General features: G+C 35.4%; 1 protein-coding gene and 2 long non-coding RNA genes across 5 annotated transcripts; 2 read left to right on the top strand and 1 right to left on the bottom strand.

Moving 5' to 3' along the window:
- Positions 1–1,676: 1,676 nt before the first annotated feature.
- LOC145550422 (uncharacterized) lies at positions 1,677–5,838 on the top strand. The gene is made up of 6 exons (XR_014086323.1): positions 1,677–2,198; positions 2,861–2,994; positions 3,128–3,275; positions 3,990–4,237; positions 5,089–5,353; positions 5,476–5,838. It is a non-coding gene; the product is annotated as an uncharacterized LOC145550422 (long non-coding RNA).
- A 79-nt stretch (positions 5,839–5,917) lies between these two features.
- On the bottom strand, positions 5,918–13,323 carry LOC145550421 (uncharacterized). Of its 3 annotated transcripts, none has more exons than XM_081604378.1 (15): positions 12,955–13,323; positions 12,827–12,886; positions 12,355–12,405; positions 12,053–12,244; positions 11,401–11,639; positions 10,461–10,573; positions 9,957–10,093; positions 9,746–9,814; positions 9,078–9,275; positions 8,422–8,514; positions 8,096–8,322; positions 7,812–7,940; positions 7,152–7,292; positions 6,705–6,816; positions 5,918–6,584 (listed from the first exon to the last, which is right to left on the bottom strand). In XM_081604378.1, exons 1-15 carry the CDS (start codon positions 13,031–13,033, stop codon positions 6,367–6,369), a joined length of 2,058 nt encoding a protein of 685 aa, XP_081460504.1. In that variant the 5' UTR covers positions 13,034–13,323; the 3' UTR covers positions 5,918–6,366. The 3 variants fall into 3 exon arrangements, with proteins under 3 accessions (XP_081460504.1, XP_081460505.1, XP_081460503.1); XM_081604379.1 differs by having other exon boundaries at positions 8,075–8,229; positions 12,955–13,201; XM_081604377.1 differs by having other exon boundaries at positions 8,075–8,322; positions 12,955–13,199.
- A 1,515-nt stretch (positions 13,324–14,838) lies between these two features.
- On the top strand, positions 14,839–17,311 carry LOC145550426 (uncharacterized). Its single transcript, XR_014086328.1, has 3 exons — positions 14,839–15,400; positions 15,983–16,019; positions 16,199–17,311. It is a non-coding gene; the product is annotated as an uncharacterized LOC145550426 (long non-coding RNA).
- Positions 17,312–19,893: the final 2,582 nt, after the last annotated feature.

The following is a 19,893-nucleotide window of genomic DNA, read 5'->3' on the forward strand; positions in this document are numbered from 1 at the left end:
ACCGAAAATTTACTTTCTACACCGTATTTGATGACAGGGCATGTAAATGGACACGCCCCTTTAAATCCGTCAGCTGATTTTAATTAGCCGGAAAACCATAACATTTTGGGCAAAAATTGTATGCCGGATAGGTTTTGAAGGATGAAAGCCTTTAGCGGATCATAAAAATAAAAATAAAAAACACGTGTAGCGGTTTTTTTTACGGAGAAATCCAAACCTGAGAGTATTGCTCAAATAGATAATGACAACCCAAACAAGCGAGAGGTTCATATTGAAAATGACAAAACCATTAACATTTCTGTTGATGAGAAGAGACGCAGATACAAGGGCAAAACAATATAATTATTGTTAATATATGAATCGAAGTGTCAATCTTCCTACCTAAGTGTCTTTCTACTTTTTTTGCATTTCAGCAGCAGTCATTCAGAAAATATGTATTCTCAAGAGTGCATATTTGCAATTCTTATAATTCTCATAGCCATTCTTCAAGACTATCTCTTGAAGCTCATATATATATATATATATATATATATATATATATATATATATATATATATATATATATATATATATATATATATAGATCATTGTTTATTTGTGACATTATTAATAATTATTTACTTGTCTTTGTATAGTTACATAAATATGTATTGCTATTGTAACCGGATCCTTTTCTGCGTTGTGCTGGTTTTTGAGTGAATGGACCGTGACACAGTTTCTTTCAAGCGGATGATTCTCGGTTTATTTCTGACGAAAATACAGACAAAACAACAGTGTTATAGGCTGCCCGCTCCAAGTCCTACACCAAACAAAAGTATAAAACTAAAATTAACTTAATAGATGTATAAATAAACTGAATGTATTTAGATGGAAAAATGAAAAGCACACACCTTTCCCGCAGGACAACATGTCAAAAGGGGAGGGGCTAAGGGGCGCAAACAATTTAAAGACAATACCACAGAAGAAGAAATTAAAGGGATGGGCTTCAGATCTTAAAATAACACGGTTAAAACAATGACAGAGGTGTTTCAGTAAGATAAGGACCAAGACAAATAACCAAAAGAAGACATTTTATGTAATTATAATAAAAGAGAATTACAACCAGGTTACATTATTACTAAATAATTTATTAATTTATGAACGGCTGTGCTTTGTAATTTGCTCTTCATACATCAATATCAGAATATTCTATTCCTATTCTATTGTTATAGCCACTAATCATATTTAAATATGCTGAACTATGTAATAAAAACATACTTAAAAAATACAATTGCTTATAAAGCTTTGACAGATGTATGGAGGACCAAAACTGACATAATAATAAATAAAAGAATAAATATATATACTATATATTTCTTTTTATTTCTCCATACACATGACTTTCCATCAAGAAAAATAGACATTTTTTATTTATTATTTCCTAACCGTATTTATTTCTTGATGTATTTATTTATTATTTCCTCGCTGCATTATTATTCACTCCTCTGTATTATTATTCACTCCTTCGTATTATTATTCACTCCTCCATATTATTATTCACTCCTCTGTATTATTATTCACTCCTTCGTATTATTATTCACTCCTCCGTATTATTATTCACTCCTCCGTTTTATTATTCCCTCGTCCGTTTTATTATTCCCTCGTCCGTTTTATTATTCCCTCGTCCGTATACGAGGGAATGTAAATATGTAAATGAGGAGGCCTGCTTTCTATGTCCTGCTCTTCTATTGGGTCAATCAACCGGAAACAGAACGATCAGTCTGCAGATCCATTGTTCATGCCTGCGCTGTGCTTCTCTTAGCAGAGCAACCTTTTTTAGAGGAATTTTAAAAAATCTAAGACATGTATCGTAGGATTGCTGAGGATTTAAGGCACCTTGCCAATTTAGCTGAAAGTAGCACAGTCAGTGATGACTATTTGCTTTTTCGTGTCAATGTTTTTATGGAGTTGCTGGTCCAGCTAGCTGCAGACACGGATAATGATGCTGACTCATTAGTTGTCCAGATGTTGGAGGAAGTGGCTTGCCGTTTGCACCAATCTGTGTACCACACAAGAACAGTTGGAAGACCTGGATATTTGCTGCCTGCTGAGGTATTGGAATCATTTCTTCTTGCTGGTGTATCCGTCATGGATATTGGCAGACTTTTTGGGGTCAGTGAAAGAACAGTTCACAGGCGAATGGCAGAGTACGGTATAAGGTAAGCATGTGTGATATTTCTTTTGCTTTTTGGAACTTATTTGTATTTAATATTAGTATTATAATTCCAGTTGTTACAGAACATCTGTTTCAGTTGCGTGTGGTTATGTTTCATGGCTGTTGAGGTACTGACTTAATCTAAATCATAAGATCCCATTCATGTTAGTGTTTAGCTATGGAAAAACAGGGTGCAAAAATCATTATAAATAATGTTATCATTATATTATTTTTTCTTGATGACAGCTGACGCTCTGCCTCCCCTGACCGCATGTTTCTGATCTGTTGTGTTCAAATGTCCAAATATCAAATTTACTAATAAAACATGTCATCTTGAGCCTTTAATTCACTGAAGAAGTTCAGAATTGTGAGATATTCATATTCATTAATGATTTGCTCGTTCTCTGTTCTAACCCTGCTTCTGACCTCTTAACCTCTGGAGATAGTTTACCTCACCCATCATCACCCAACTAGGATAATGATAAGTGTTGATGGATTGATTGATTAATAGTAATATATTTAGTTTTAGATGGCATCAGAAAAGTATTTACGAATTTTTTGCTGTCCACCATTAATATTCTTCCACATAACTATTATGGTAATTATTCCTGCAATTCATTCTGTGTGTGTAACTTCACTTTGTGTTGCTTTTTATTTCTCTTTTAGAATATCTCAATTATACAGCAACATAGAAGATGATGAGCTCGATGGAGTTGTGCGAGACATTCTAAGTTATCACCCTAACACAGGATACAAGATGTTATTGGGCTACTTGAATGCCCGAGGTATTCATATCCAAAGTAAGTCAACAGATGAGCCTGTGGCTGCTTATACAAACAATAATTGCGGTTTTATATATCATTCAATTGATGATAAATGTTCTTCACCTCCAAATAAAATATGCTTTAATTATGGTTTACTTAAATTTTCAAGGAAGAAGAGTGCAAGAAGCAATGCACCGAGTTGACCAGCAAGGAATATTGACGCACACTTTCCAGCTTCGCACTGTTCGTCGTAGAAGATACTCTGTGCCAGCTCCAAACAGCTTGTGGCACATAGATGGAAACCATAAACTTATACGGTCAGAATTATTTATTTGATAGAATAATATCAACAATTCCTGATACTTTATGGACACAGAGAAATGACAAGACCAGATAAATGCTTAACTATATAGTTAGTGACCTGCAGCTACTGATCAAACATGTTAAATCTTCCTAAATTAAGCATACAAATTTTCCTTTTTTAATGACCATCTATTTTGAAATGGTTTTGATAATTTTATTAAGGGTCACACCTATTATGAAAAGAATAGGCCTATTAAGAAAAAAAAAACCATTTGATTGATGTTTGTAAAACTTCTATAGCTGCTTCATTACATTTACATAATGAAAAGCATTAAAGTAAAAATTGATTCCTATAAATTTTTTTGCCTGCTCATGATTACTTATTAATGTAATTTTTTAAAAAGAGCAATTAAGTTGACATTAAAAATACATGTACTTTTTACAAATAGGGAATAAGGACTTCAAGTGCTGATGATTATACAGATTACTTTTATTAATGCCATTTTTCAAAGTGAGACAAAAAAGGATAACTTTTTTCTCAGCTTTTCCTAATTGAGAAATTAACCCTTAATGGAACTACTATTTTATTTAACGTAAACATGGACTTAGCTTAATAATTGCACTGCAGTTATGATTTTATTTCTATGTGAGTTTTAATCATGCATCCAACAATAAAAATAAAGTTTCTTCTACCAGTGCTAATCAAAAAATGTTTTTTCTCTATATAGATGGCGAGTCGTTGTTCACGGGGCATTGACGGCTTTAGCCGCCTCATTGTTTACCTGACTGCTGCTACAAACAACCGTGCCACAACAGTTCTTGACAGCTTTCTTGAAGCTGTGAACACATATGGAGTGCCATCTCGTGTTCGTTCAGACAAAGGAGGAGAGAACGTACTAGTGGCACACTTCATGGTTTCAACCAGAGGACATAACAGAAATTCTCACATAACAGGAAGAAGCACACATAACCAGAGGTATTAAAATTAAATTCTATATTTATTATCCATTATCCTTTTTTTTCATATTGACTACTTACATGGAAATTGCTACCTTTTTAAAAATAGCATTAAAAATAACCAAATTACCGAGGTTAGTATAAAGATATGGAACTCAAAATCATGAACTCAATGTCTACAGAGCAATAACTGGATACCAGGGTGGCGTTGTGAAGCCAGCTGTTAATGTAAATCCAAACACAACCTATACTGGATTTACCTGTAAGAGCATGACTCCTGTCATGCAATAAAAGTTGTTAGCCCCTCCAAGCCTTATGGCATTATCAGGAAAAAAATAGTTTATCCATGTCTTGCAGAAAAAGAGAAAGCAGCAGTTTCTTGTTTCCCTTTTGGTGGTTACATTAAGATTCATGTAATCCATGAAGCTTAATGGACTACATGAAAGCAATGATACATTGCTTTCAAGCTATCATTTGGAAAGGGTAGCTTTTAGCTGATGTGCAAGTCCATGACACCCTAGCTTTTGTTTTCTCTCACGTCTTCTCCTTTGTCTCCATGGTCATGGGCTGCTGGAAGACTAAACTGCTCTAACTCATCTAACTTGTGTAGCAGTCCAAGGCTTTGTACAGTTGTCTGTGTCTTCACATTTTTGTAGTACACATGACTGAATTTGCTGAAAATTATTGACGCTCAGACTGTTATTAAAGATTTTTAAATAACCATTCAATTTGTTTTCTAAAGACTAAATACATTTACAGGACATGAATAACATTGAGTGACATAATGTAAATAGAATTTAAAGTTGTTGGTCTTTAAATAAGTGTATTATGAGATCCTTGTTTTTCTCATTAAAATGTCTTTCAATCCAGGATTGAGAGGTTGTGGAGAGATGTATTTGGGGCAGTGTTGGATCTGTTTTATACAACTTTCTGCTACCTGGAGACCGAGGGCCTGTTGCAAACAGACAACGAGGTGCACTTATACGCATTACACTGGACCTTTCTACCTCAAATCAACAGACATCTGAGATTTTTCATGGACGGCTGGAACAACCACAGACTACGTACAGAACGGAACCAGTCACCACTACTGTTGTGGTCTCAAAACCAACGTGAAGATGGCGACCCCACACAGGTTTGTGTAATGTGTTCCATTTCACAAAGTTTAATTATAAATTAACTTGTGTGTTTTAAAAAAAAACTACAGTGTGTCTAATTTGGATTTATTTATATCACGATTTCTTAAATCTTTGACAGGTTGACAACCAGTATGGTATTGATGGGGAGAGGCAATATGGTCACCATCACGATGGCGTGACTGTGCCAGAGGTAGAGCTTCCAAGGCCTTTGACTCAGGTGGAAATTGAAAGACTACCAGATCCAACGACCTTGTTTTCTAATGTGATAAATGTTTATCAACAGACAGTTGATATTCTCACTGAAATATTTGGAAATATGTAAATAGAGGCTACAAAAGAAACGTCCTTGAAAATTTGATGCAACTTTGTTTCCTTATTAGATAAAAATATTTTCTTTGAGTGTGTAATTTATTATCATAATGTATGTTGCTCCTTTTCAGACGAAAAGTTAATAAAATTAACTCCATTATAACAGAAACAACTTGCTATTTATTTATAACCATCACATAATCTTACACAGTGGTCCAGTTACATTTTGTAATTGAAAAGACAATAAACTTGATGTGAACTATTTGGAAATTAACAATATTCAGTGTTTAAATGTGCTACTTACATGTTTCTGTAATAAAAACACCTTTAATATGACTTTTCATTATAAATCAATATATATCAGATTTTAGCTTGTAGGTTTAATTAATTTCAAGCTAAGAAATAAAGTATTACTATGGTTTTATATTTTGAAAGTTTTTGTGTGATACTACAAATGACTAGGTAAACTTAGTAAACAATTGATAGCATCAAGAACAAGCTCTTCAATAAGTTGTACAATAACTTGAAGCAGTTATATTTTAAACAATAATGCAAAGTTCTGTCAAACTCGAGTAATTAACAAGTGCACTACACATTACTTCAGAACCATTACAGAAAATTAGAAAGTTGTAACTTTGACAAGAAATGTCATGGGGCATGTCTAAGTGCGTAAACTTGTAACGCGTTGCAATAGCCTGGTTCAAATTAGTCCGAAACCTGAATAGCTTGATGAAATGCTGGCCATAAGGTTTTGGTGGAAGTCTGCATAGGTTTTGTCATTTTTTGACAATTTCAACATCAGAAAGCAAGTAGATGACTGCGGGAGACTGCAGTCAACAACTTGAATCTCCAGATTGGAGCTGACCAGACCCCAGCCAGTCCAAAAGGTTAGTAGATTCCTTAGGATGTCCGACGTCCCTTTACGGCACACAAATACAAAAATTATGTTAAGATTAAAATTTAATTAATACATCTGTGAAAAAACTCTTCCCAATTAAGTTTTGAAAAAACCCAATGTATTTTTAAATAATTTCTTACCACTTTCGATGAATCTGCGAAGGAAACTCATAATCAGACAGTGATCTTCCAAAGAGACTATGTCCTCATCGATCTCTTCGTCATTAGGCCAGTTGATGTTATCAAGTAACATCTGCACAAAGAAATGAAATGCAAAAACATTCATCTACATATAGGTTATTGAAGATTTGAAAAAGATGCGTATAAAGGTAGGCCTAAGAATGTGTAAAGTCTTTTGTTTAGTGTTTTAATGTGCAGAAGAGACATATGAAATACAAGTGTAAACAGTGTCATGCATTTGTATGTACTGTGCAGTAACATGTCTCAAGTGCATATAACTTCACGTGTACAAGCACTGTATGTAGGCCCCATCCCCAAAATATATTCTTAATGGTTTTTAGTTTAATATGAAAAAAACAACAACTTTGCATGCATTGTGTAATTGTAAGCTGTGCAATGTGAACTTACCTGTGGAGTTATTTCAGCCTCTCTGGCCCTTGGAAAAAGTAAAGGCAAAGCATCAGGCCTTGAACTGAAAAATTCTAAAACGCCTGTGTCTTTGAGTCCTCTTCGAATTTGTTTGACTTGTTTTTCTGTTCTTTCCAAAACCTACAAAACATAAGAAAAACATTGTGATACACTGTAAGACATTTGAAAATAAAAAAACAAAACAAAAAAAACAGACGACAGTTAGTTCAATGGTCATTGCAATGTTAAAGAGAAGAAGGTACATTGTTATGCTCTGTGTTGTACTTAAGAGGTTGTCCTGGAAGCTTAGAAATATAATTTAAAAATTTTGTATGGAATTAATGACATGCTCTTTATTGCTTTTAAAGGATTTATCATCATGACACTTTTTTAGGTTATTTTTTAAATTTATGATTAGAGTATTCAAAATTAAAAAAATTAAAAGAAAATGTTTATCACAATCTGTAATACAAAGAGACATATTTGTCTTTAATATTACATACCTTCTGTCTTTATAGAAATTGTCTTTACTTTCAACACTTATACATTGTGCAAGGTAAGACTATAATGACTGCAGTGACTGTACAACAACATTGGGACACTTTTACCTCAATGTATGGCCTTTCATAAGACATTTTTTCTGCATGCATTTTAACTTACAGCATGTAGAAGGATTTTCTCCTTGAGCCAAAATCTATTTTTGGATGTAACGCCGGGAAGATCCCATGGCAGCGTCAAAGCGAGGACCTTAGACTTCTCCTCTTCACTCAATTCCTTTGTTCCTTGTAACTACATATGTAATTTTGAAGAAATGAAACAGTTTGACATCAATTGATAGATATGCACAGCAACATATAAATCTCTAAGTATATATGAAGGGCATCCAAAATTGCGCAAAAAGAAAATAAATACATTAATCTAACCATTGATACAACTTCCCGTACGTCTTGGTCAGCACAATCTGACTCTGTTAAAGTGGCGGTTTCTGGGTCCCCTCCAATCAGCACGTGCATAATGGCAGGGCTGAGACCAACCAGACGAGGTCCACCATTCAGGAAGCTGTGGCCAATCATTCTACCTGCCACCACAAAAAAGTCGCTTTCTGTAAGCAACCTTGATGTGGAGGGAGTTAAATGGTCCTGCTCACCCTCGAACAACAATGTTGTCACATCTGTTAAGATATTATGTAGATATTTAAATAAACATATTTTTACTGAACTACCTCCATAGCATAGCTGCCAGGACAAGACAATGAACAAAACAACCGTACCATTTTCTTCAGCTAGCAGGAATCCATTTTGGAGATGATACATTACTATGGAAAGTATATGTCGATTGACACCATCCCCAATTGCGGTATCACCTAAGAAAGAGGTAGAAAGAAGATAAGTTGTGTGAAAAAGATCAAAGCAACTCTTGCAAGAGTTTGTGTCCATGCAGTTACTGGCTAATTAAATGAATAAATAAATTTATATTTTGTTTAGAAAAAATTAATTTAATTTTAATTTTGTTAATCTCCATCCAAAGACGTAATATCTAATCTAACAATATTTAATACATTTTTAGCATATCCATTACATAAATCATTTATTGAATCATATTGCATTTATATATCCTATTTCACCAGCAAGGCATTTAAAAGTGCTTTCAAGTTTAAATATAAATTGTAACCATCTTAAATAATGTGTTATTGCAATATCAACAAGCTATGGAGGACCAATTACATTTAAAAGGCATTTTACCTTAGTTAAAGAACATATGCCATATGACAAATCAAACAATTACGATCCAACAGTCAGTCATACCAAATTTGTGCATATAAGCAAGTTCATATTTGACTGTTATGAAATAATTTATTGTTGAGCATAAGCCAAACGTGTTCCCAACGTGATTATAATGATAAAAATTATTTCATGTCATTTTTACCTATGAGTTGGCAGTGCAGTGGGTTGGTCCACTGCACTCGTGGTCTTTTGTAGAATCCAATAATGGCACGGTTCCTTTCCTTCAGGCTTTCCTTTAAACTCAGAGTAAATGTCAGACTGTCTTTATCCTTGTTCGCTTTACGTACTGAGTCAATGTACAGTTCAGAAGCTTTTGCTGGGAGAGGTTCTGTAATCCAAGCTTAACAGAGACATGAACAGGACAAAAATCAGTGCTGTATTAATTTTTAAGTAAAGACATGACTACAAAACCAGACTTTTACCAAAACATCTATTCTATCCTTACATTTTTTCTAATCATGTACATTCCATACTCCATGTAGCAACTGAACAACTGGGGCCTCATTAATAAAAGAAGGCACAGTTTTCAAAATGAAACAAACTTTGTTAATGTGATGCGCTGGTCTCCTTTTATAATTATTACATGAGTGTGTGTCATTGAATATTGAAAAAAACATTTTATAACAAATGTCATGACATGAGCAGCAGGTTTGCGTCACAATGACAAACAAGCACGATCAATTTGAAAAAAAAAATGGAAAGCCACTGTTTTCAATAGGTGCCCAAGTGACCATTGACATAAACGGAAAATCTTAACATCTACTGAGTAATAGATTGAAGTCTGAAGTATGATACAATAATGCCAATTACCATGTCCCTGATCATTTTCAATTTCTGGAGGATTAGCCAGTTGTACACTTGTAGAAGTAGAAGGACCAGCTAAAGATAAAAAACAGTCATAGCACAAGTTATAAGACACATTTAATACAAGTCGGCTTCTATTAATTTGCAAACTCAATGGACTGACATTAAAAATACACAAAATATTGCTGCAGTTGGTTGCAGATATCACTGTACAAACCCTGATCTGAACCTGTATTTTCCCCTATATCTATAGCATGTTGCAGTGAAGAGGTGCGACTTGTTCCCCTGGTGGAAGGGATAGATTCCTCTCCAGTGTCATTTTCTGTCTGTCTTTCCCTGTCAACCTGTGATATTCTGAAACAATTACAAATAAGGATGTACATCATTCATGTTATTTATTATTACCCAAAAAATATATATGTATTCTAAATGAAAAATATCCATGTTATGTTAATTTAAATATTAAATTTTATTAAAAGTTAATTTTTAAAATTATGTAAATTAAACTGACAATAAACTAAGAGTAAATTTCGATTAAGCCATTACCACTTCATAGCAAAGAATAAACCTAAGAATCTGTAAAATGGTATATGAAGGCAATTCTTACATAGGTATATGTGACTCATTTGTAAATCCAGGTAATATAAATGTCTGGGAAAGCATTTTACATTTTTAAGTCCAACATTGTGTATAGCTGAGTACTTTAGATTTAGGTCAGTACCTTGAACATGACTGATTGTGTGTCCTCATCTGTGAAAAAGGAAAGTCCTCTCCACAAAAAAGACATGGTGTCAGTGGTCCAGAAAATTGGCCGGAATGACAATCGATTTCTTCCTACATAGAAAGCAAATACATATAAAGATTAAAATAAGTATCTCTCAGTGGTGGAGCTTGAAACATGATAGGGGCCGGTGTTCTGTCAGATCAGCATACATTGTCAGATAGTCATACGCTTAGCTCAGACATGTATACGCAGTCATTACCATATGATTTTATTTAATCAGCAACATATAATCATGACGTAGATCATCATACACTTTGTTATGAACAACTGTATGGCATCCTGACTTAGCGGTTAAGTAGGTTAATGAGTTTTACACGGCGTGTGTTGTAATTTACTGTAGCAGCAACAAGACCTGCTTTAAATACACGTTGAAACCACGACAACGCATGTATATTTATCTAGTTATCATGTGATATTATAGACAATTTAATGACTTATTTTCGTCATAACGTGTTGTGTATGCTGAACTGACAACTCCACTGACGGTTGGACTTCTTAATGCGCATGCGCGGGCATGCGTACTAACTGCATGTATGCTATCCTGACAGCGTATGGCTATCTGATAGAACACCGGTCGATGGCCCCGAACCCCATGTCCGACTATGACCTAGTCGGATTGAATCATTATGATCATATGATCATAATTCAATATGATCCAATAATAATTCAATATGATCCTATATAGCCACTGGTCTATATAGATAGATAGATATAAACATCTATCACTGATAATTTCTAAATTCACAATGCCTGTGCATTTTATTAGTACAAAAATATCAATAAAACAATGTAGCGATTATTACAGTTGTACAGTTGTGAGCCAAGATTTAAAGTGCAAGTTCAGTGATCATATTTCAGAGTAAAAATATGTAGTTACCTGCTCCATGCTGATATTGGATTGAACAGGCCGGATGTATATAGTGGAGTGAAAAATCATGGTGCTCGGTGCCTTCAGGTATTCTACACTGTATCCTTCGTTAGGACAGTGTATAAGTGTAAGCTGGCGAGATCTCGTGTTACCAGATGATCTAAGGAGCTCGTATCCGCCACTATTCCTCAACTTTGGATAATTGTCATACAGCCAGTGAGAAAAATCTTCAGAACTTTTGAAGTTACCTGAAAAATAACATAAACAAAAGATAAAAATGAAGGAACTTGTCTATCGAAACCTTATCATTGGAGTCTTTGACGTCCACTAAATGTAATAACAAATGTAATGTCTGTCTGTTTTCAATAAAAATAAGTAGTTTAACAAAAGAAAGACATTCCATTAGTAGTACATTGCTGCACTCTACAAACAAATAAGAAACATAAATCATTACATTTTAAAAATTAAGCAAGAAATTTTGAAGAAATGTATCAAACTTGTCAAAATAAAATTGTTTGATGTATTGCAAACCAGTGTGGCCTTTTAAAGACACATAATTGGTTTGTCCTTACAAACACACTTTAATTTATGGAACTAAAACATTTTACATACATTGTTAGACAAGCAAAATAGTAAAGCAACAGTAACATAACTAACCCACCTCGGAAACATATGCGTTTTTCTCCCAGCCCAGCTCTTTGGAGACGCTCTTTGTCCTGTCGTCTTGGGACAACCGAGGAGTCTTTCCGTGCAAGACAACAGAAACTGTGTGTATACGTCGTCTGACAGACGGGATTTGTCCGTCTCTGATGCCTTAGATTTGTCCGGCTGGAAAACAGTCTAGAAACCTCAGCTGAGGGTGAAAATAATCAAGTGTTCAAAGCACCAAAGTTACATACTTAAGAAAGACAATTTTTTAAAAACCTTTTTAAAACCTTTTTTAAAAACTATGAAATAGCTCACCATCAACCGGATGCCGTCCTGCAAAATCAACATTTCCAGGTGTTGTTGATGCTGTGAAAATGATGAGAAATGTGTCAAAATATGTGAGAAAGTCTGGCATTGTAAGCAACATGAACACACACTCACAACTACGGATAATTTAGACTCTAAATACCTTCATTTATTTTTCTGCATTTTGGCGCTCACTAAAAACATTTTGGACATCCCTGATTTAGACAGACCAATAAACCTGACAGTCGTGTTTATGGACTGTGGGAGGAAACGGGAGTATGTCAATCCACGATTCCCCATCTGATACGGTTCCACCTGCGTCTTCCTGCTGCTCCGCCCCGCCCATCAGTGGTGGAGAAAGTACTCAATAAATGTACTTAAGTACAATAACGAAGTAACATAACATAAGCTGACGAATTACATTAAAAATAGTAAAAAAAAATAAAAAAAAACACAAGGACGGGAACAAGAGAACACTTACTAAAATTGCGCGTTGGCCTGGCCCTGGGACTTTGTGTCGGAGGAGTAGAACCGGTGGTTGCTAATGAAACGAGAGTATGATTAACATCTTCCACAAATTTCCAAAAGTATAGTTAGCCAAACACTTACCGCGTTCCAACTCCTCCAACCTATTCGCAGCCTCCCTTAACAAGTCAGAAACTGAGCGTCCGCCATGTGACTCCGCCATACCTTAGGTACTGCTCAACTGAGGCCGAAAGCGCAAAGTAGAAAGGCATGAACAATGGATCTGCAGACTGATCGTTCTGTTTCCGGTTGATTGACCCAATAGAAGAGCAGGACATAGAAAGCAGGCCTCCTCATTTACATATTTACATTCCCTCGTGAATAATAAAACGGACGAGGGAATAATAAAACGGACGAGGGAATAATAATACGGAGGAGTGAATAATAATACGGAGGAGTGAATAATAATACGAAGGAGTGAATAATAATACGAAGGAGTGAATAATAATACGAAGGAGTGAATAATAATACGAAGGAGTGAATAATAATACGAAGGAGTGAATAATAATACGAAGGAGTGAATAATAATACGAAGGAGTGAATAATAATACAGCGAGGAAATAATAAATAAATACATCAAGAAATAAATACGGTTAGGAAATAATAAATAAAAATGTCTATTTTTCTTGATGGAAAGTCATGTGTATGGAGAAATAAAAAAGAAAATATATAGTATATATATTTATTCTTTTATTTATTATTATGTCAGTTTTGGTCCTCCATACAGATGTTTGAACATGGTTTCCAGTAACAAAAACGCGTGTTATGATTGATTAAATGGGCTGATACGTCATCGTGACTGTTAAACACATAACGCTGAGTGGGTGGACCGCTCCAAGATGGCCGCCCTAAATCTGGTCAGCTACAAGTAGTGAGAGCGGTCATTCATCAACAGAACGCTGTTCATGATAGTGATGAAAAAGCAATGCTATTTAATAAGACTTAAATCTAATACATTTTGAACTTTGAATAAAAGCCACAGTAAAACATGAGTAACAAAGGGAAATAAGGAGTCTATCTGATTTTGAATCTAATTATTTAAATTTTGCTTAAATGGTTTGCACCTCCGGTTTGCACCTGTGGTTTTGTGTAATCCTAATCTGGCCCGCCGTTAATTTTATTAACTGCGGGATGAAGAAAAAAAGACCTATAAGTATGGATGTGACCATGACTCTGAGGTGGATAATTTCTCCCAATGCCCGCTTTTGCCGACAGTCCTGCTTTAGTGTGTTAGTTGTTATGTCTGTGGCGAGAACAAGAGCACAAACAAGAACACGTTAACCTGCCACGGCTTTATGGACATGCGCAGTTGAGTGGCTTTAAGTGGCGTTCAATGAACGTCACCAGCATTTGATGAGCGCCTCTCCCACAGTAAATTACATTTATATTTTCTATTTAATATTTTTTTATGACAGTGATGAAGAAGCAGTGTTATTTAATAACAATTTATGCCAATACATTTTGAACTTTCAACAAAAGTCACAGTAAGGCATAAGTAACGAAGGGAATTAATAATTAGTCTATATAATTTTGAATGTTATAATTAATTCTAATTCGATAAAAAATAAATGCAGTTCAAAATGTTTGTTTCAAAACCCGAATTGTACATGAGACTTAAAATTGGTGCCAAATCTTTCTTGAATTGATTTAACAAGCATGTAAAAGCCACAGTCGTAATCGAAGTGGAAATATCCGAGTCCTCCTGAATGCCTCTGACACATGACGTGACGTTCTTTGCCGTTACGTTCTCACTTCTTCGTTTGTCCCCAACAGGTAAGCGGTGTGTTATTTGGGTCTGTCGTGATAATAAAATTATAAACAATGAGAGACGGTTTCCTTGTCAAATAGTTATTACATAATTGCTTCTTAAGTGTGGCTGTAACTTAATAAAGCTGAAAGCCGCTATACGGAGTTTTTTTCTGATAGCAAACAATCATTAGCATATGCTAAAATTGACGGTATCTCGTATGAAAACCTGTCCATTCAGATTGCAGAGGGTATTTCCAATTGACTTAATTTATAACCATGTATGTTAGTATTTGTCTTCATGATCAGCTTCTATTCAGCTAAATATGTATAAAATTGCTACGGTAACCTCGGAGTTGATTAGACTTTTCAGTTCAACTGAAACGGACTGTCAGCCGTTAAGAGGCTGTTCGATAAACGTTGCTTTGTTCTTGGGTTGTGACGTGCAGAGCTGGCTTGCAATAATCAGAAAATGTAAGAGATGAAAGACGGTTTCATTCTTAAAGATATTAATAATCGCTTCTTAACGAATCGCCATACCATAATGAAGTTATAAACCGCTAACCCTCCTATTTCTGATGGGTGCCGACCGTTAGCATGATATGCTATCATTGACGCCTACTATATGTCTTAACTGAAAACCATTCTAACGTGTTAACTGTTGGAATTCACCTAAATATACACAACGTGTTGTGTATTTTTCTGATCAAGTCAATAATTGTGAGATAACACACAGTGTCTTTTCACAGATGAAAGAAAACTGCTCACCAGCGTTCTTTGCCTGGTAAGTACATTGCAAAGTTCAGCAGCCTGTCGAGCGCAAATGTTTTTAACAATAAATTTGGAAATATACGATTAGACAGTGACAATGTGGAAAACCTGAATGTTTTTGACAGTTTCATTCTGAACCAACATTTTATGAACACAGAAATCTCACAAATTGGACTGAAAATATTTAAAGCTTTTTAGCAAACTTCCTCATTTTGTTGAAATATTTTTTTCTGGACTGTGCTACCATCTTTGTGCACTAAACAAATGTGTAACAAGGTGGTGATCTTATGAGCTGTCTAAAATCCATATACATTACAATCTTAGTATCTAAAAAACAGACTCGATGTCTTTTTAAAAAATCCTCTTAGACAGAACCTTGTCTGAAAACATAAATAAGGTAATAGTGTCACTCCCCACTCTTCATTGCAATAGAATTTCAAATGCACTATTAAAATGGCCCTATTAGGGACAGATGCTCACAGCAGAAGCAGAGTGATGCAAACATAGGACTGCTGCTTTTTACGTTAGTCTGTTTTGTCTATGTGCCTTTGTTAAATAAATTCAATAAATTTAACTGTTATTTTCCTCCTTTCAGACAACCTAGATATTTCCACCAAATTCTGCTCAGTGAGGTGAGTACTAGCAGCATGTGGCTTTATCTGATTTAAAAAGTTAGCTGAAACGTCCAGAAATGTCTAGATCAAAGCAGCTTGTGTACAGAGGACAAAGAACCTTAGCGGATATGTGTGTTCTGGACTCCTGAAGGTTTTCTGGTCAGCTACTAACAAACTGTTTCTACTCTCCCTCACAGAGAGAAGTGGACCCAAACACCTTCCTCCCTGGTGAGCGGATGTTTCAACGTGGATCAGCCGAGCTGTCACAGCTGATCCAACCTGACTCACACACAATTTGAATAAAATCATATCCACAAACATTTGCTTTAAATTAGATCCAAACAGGATATGTTGGTTATGCTCACATGACGACCCTGTTGTCCAAAACCCTGTAAGAAACATGACTCAGTACTGCAACAACCCTCTGAGTTGTTTTCTGGACTCGTGATGAGGTTTTCTGTCACTCACTTTAATCTCTGTGATGAAGAAGGTCAAGTCAACATTAAATTCTGCTAAAGCAACTGGCTCTTTTATCTGTTGGTATGCTGGGATGCATCTTATTTCAGTAAGAATATCATAATCTACATTCATTGAACTATTTCAATAAAGGTCATGAAAACACAGCAACAACCCAATTCACACCACAAAGCTTAGTTCACAATAGTAGTAGGTATGAATCTCTTCACAGTTTGAACCTTTTCAGATGAAATCTGACCCAGAAGCTGCTCTGTTGAGAATGTTTTATTTTGATGTCTATTGGCTGTTCTTTGTCTCGCAGGTGTTCCACGGACCCTCTTTTCTACCCACTGTCGTAAGCATTTTAATTTTCCAACTGTGTTTTTTCCTTTCCTCTTCCTTCCAACATATCTGGAAAACCATTTACTGTGCATTTTACTATCCCATCCCTAAACTCTCCTACGAATTTCTTCAAAAACCAGCATCCCAATAGGTGGCCTGGTTTTTCCGAATTCAGGAGCCTGGTTTACCAGTAACCAGAGTTCCCTTTATTTCTTCAACCATCAGTTTACTGCCAAATTGATGTTTGCCTGTCTCTCTTAATCTAGTTTACCAGTAACTAGATCTGTTTTCCACTCACATCTTACGTCCTGTGACCTCTGAACAGTTCTTCTATTGATTTTGTGACATGAATTTTGTGGCATTGATTTTGTGGCTATATATTTGAGAAATCCTACTTCTATCGAGTTCATCAGTAACTCATCTGACTATCATTGAGAATCTGAGAGAATCTCCCCTCTCACTGCTCTGTCTTTCCTGTCTACCTCTCTCCACCGTAAGAGTAAATAACTGGGAAGCTTGACACTTGTAAGACGTCATTGTTGAGTAATCTAATAAGTTTGAAAAGCTTCTATTTCAAAATTGGCTGAAAATAACTAATTACTCAAACAGGTCAACTAAAAACTTGATCTGTATAAATTTTTAAATTGAAAACAAAGTTTACTTTCTGCTGAAGAGCATTGCTCCAATTTTAATTGGACTTAAGTAAAGCTCTCATCTGACAAAATATATTTATATACCACTATTGCCATAAAGTCAAAAACAGTAAAAAAAAAATTTTTTTTAAAGCTTTAAAGTTTGATATTTCTAAGATGTCTTTTTGAGTAATCTGATTTGGACCTGAAGTTTAAAAACACTTCTATTTCAAAATTGGATTATAATTTTCTATTTTAAATAATTTCTGAAACAGATCAACTAAATACTTGATCTGTATACATTTAAAAACTGAAAATTAATCTTCTGAGCTAAATCTTTATTGAACAAAATTCCAATTGGACTGAAGTAAAGCTCAGTTTTTATCTGAGCTGCCTAATTCGTGTTCCTGCTTGCTGCTACTGACGTTGGACTGAACTTCAGGTTTGTTCACAGGTTTGTACTGACTAGCTATTCAACACTAATACATTGATTGTAAGTGCATTGGTGTAGTTTTGTGTTGTATCTGCTTATCTTGAGATAAAAAGATCAACAACGACCATTGGAGTTGCTGTTTCCTGCCTGACCTGTCCAGAAGTCTAAACAACAATGCCCAGAAAGAATCAGCGTTCCCAGGCTCAGAAGCTCAGATGGCAGAAGGAGAAACAGCCTCAGAGCGATAAAGTGACAGGTACTGACTCGGAGAACAAGTCAGTTGGAGAGTCTTTTGAACGACAGCAGGTAAACAATATAAGTGAAAACAGTTTATCTTCTGTGACACTATCTAATGGAAACACTGCCAAACCAGTATTTCAGCATAATGCAAGAGATACAAAAGTGCATCACAAATGTCTTATGCTGACATGGTGAAAAGGGGACGTGGTTCAGCTCAGCAGTCTCGAGTTAATGTAGAACTTCAGCCATCAGTGATAAATGTGTGTGCCTCACGGAGTCAAGATTCGTTAAAATATGGAAAATACAGGAACAGTCAGTGTATGGCAAACAGTTTGGTTTTTCTGGCTTTTTTCCATGAGAATGAAACAATTACCAGACCAGATCTTGACCTCATTCTGGATAAAGGTGATGCCGTGTACAGACAGGCTAGAGAAAGATTTCCTCGTAGCATCCATTTGGCAACTGATGAACTACCAAATGAGGTACTGGCACGCAGGTCAACATATCAGATCGCCATGACTCCAGTACCCGTATGTGGAACATTTGGAGGTGGACAGAGTTTTCCAAGCCTGGAAAAAGCATTGAGACAATTGTCATCAGATGTACAATATGGGCTGCTGATCATGTCAGACTTGGCCTTTGGGGTTTTTAGAAGCAGATTTGGTGAGTATGGATACTTTGACCCACACACAAGGAACAAAAATGGAATGCCAATGACATGCAATCTTTTAAACTTTGGCACAGCAGTGATGCTGAAATTTTCCCGTCTTAGTGACATGATTCACAGATTAAAATCAGTGTACACAATGCTTAATGTTCCATCATCTTGTGCATTTGAACTCCAGCCCCTCTCATTTTACCAGAGAGACGCTTCAGACACAGTTGGCACCTCTCCACTGTTAAATGAATCCGAGACACCAACTGCTGTTCAGCAAGAGGTTGAGTCTGCTTCCCTGACACAAAACATTCCTGCTCTTGAGTCAAACATCAATGTTGAAGTCATGTGTCCTGTTGCAAGTGGTCCTTCTGATGATGTAATTGAAGGTGTATCTAATGCAGTTAGTTTTATGTCGTCTGTCACACAAGAAAATATAGTACTCCCCATTTCCAGTGAAACAAAAAATGCAACAAGTGTTCTTTTGGAAATGTCTTTGAAACTGTCAAAGTGCCCTAAAGCGAAAAGACAAAAGATGAAGATGAGACTACTTAAGGCAGAGATACCGAAACAAAGAAAAGAGAATCAAAAAGGAAGGAAAGAGAAAACTATGCATTAAGCGAGTCCTTCAGAGCAAAGAAAATATCTTATTCTCACAGGAATTTTCAAAACAACCCTGAAAGGAAGCAGAAGAAAAACCTGTACATGAAAAATCTGTATAGACAGAGTTATGAGTTTAAAGAGAAACAGAGATCACGCATCAGAACAGCATACAAAGAGAATGAAAATTTAAACAGAGACAAAAATACTATGTGAGTAATTTATACAGAAATAATCCTAGATTTCAGGAACGACAGAAAAGCTACATCAGAAATTTATACAGAAATAATCCTAGATTTCAGGAACGACAGAAAAGCTACATGAGAAATTTATACAGAAATAATCCAACATTTAGACAGAGACAGAGGTCTTATAAGACTGAGCTTTATGCAAAAAACAGAGAATTCAGGCTCAGACACAAAGAACTGATGAAATCCCTAATGAGAGACAAATACAATAAAGACAGTTCATTCAGGATGCTGCAAAAGAACAGATGTGCACTGAATGTAAAAAGAAATACAGACAGATGAAAGA

This window comes from Poecilia reticulata, unplaced genomic scaffold (assembly GCF_904066995.2).
Source record: "Poecilia reticulata unplaced genomic scaffold, P_reticulata-male-v2 Scaffold_43, whole genome shotgun sequence".
In the NCBI taxonomy this organism is placed as follows: domain Eukaryota; kingdom Metazoa; phylum Chordata; class Actinopteri; order Cyprinodontiformes; family Poeciliidae; genus Poecilia; species Poecilia reticulata.

Excerpts from the sequence above, each read along its gene's own strand:
- LOC145550421 (XM_081604377.1), bottom strand. The coding sequence starts at position 13,033 with ATGGCGGAGTCACATGGCGGACGCTCAGTTTCTGACTTGTTAAGGGAG. Across the intron at positions 7,941-8,074 it reads TACGGGAAGTTGTATCAATG|TTACAAGGAACAAAGGAATT; the intron begins GTTAGATTAATG and ends TTACATATGTAG. Across the intron at positions 6,817-7,151 it reads AGGCTGAAATAACTCCACAG|ATGTTACTTGATAACATCAA; the intron begins GTAAGTTCACAT and ends TTCTTTGTGCAG.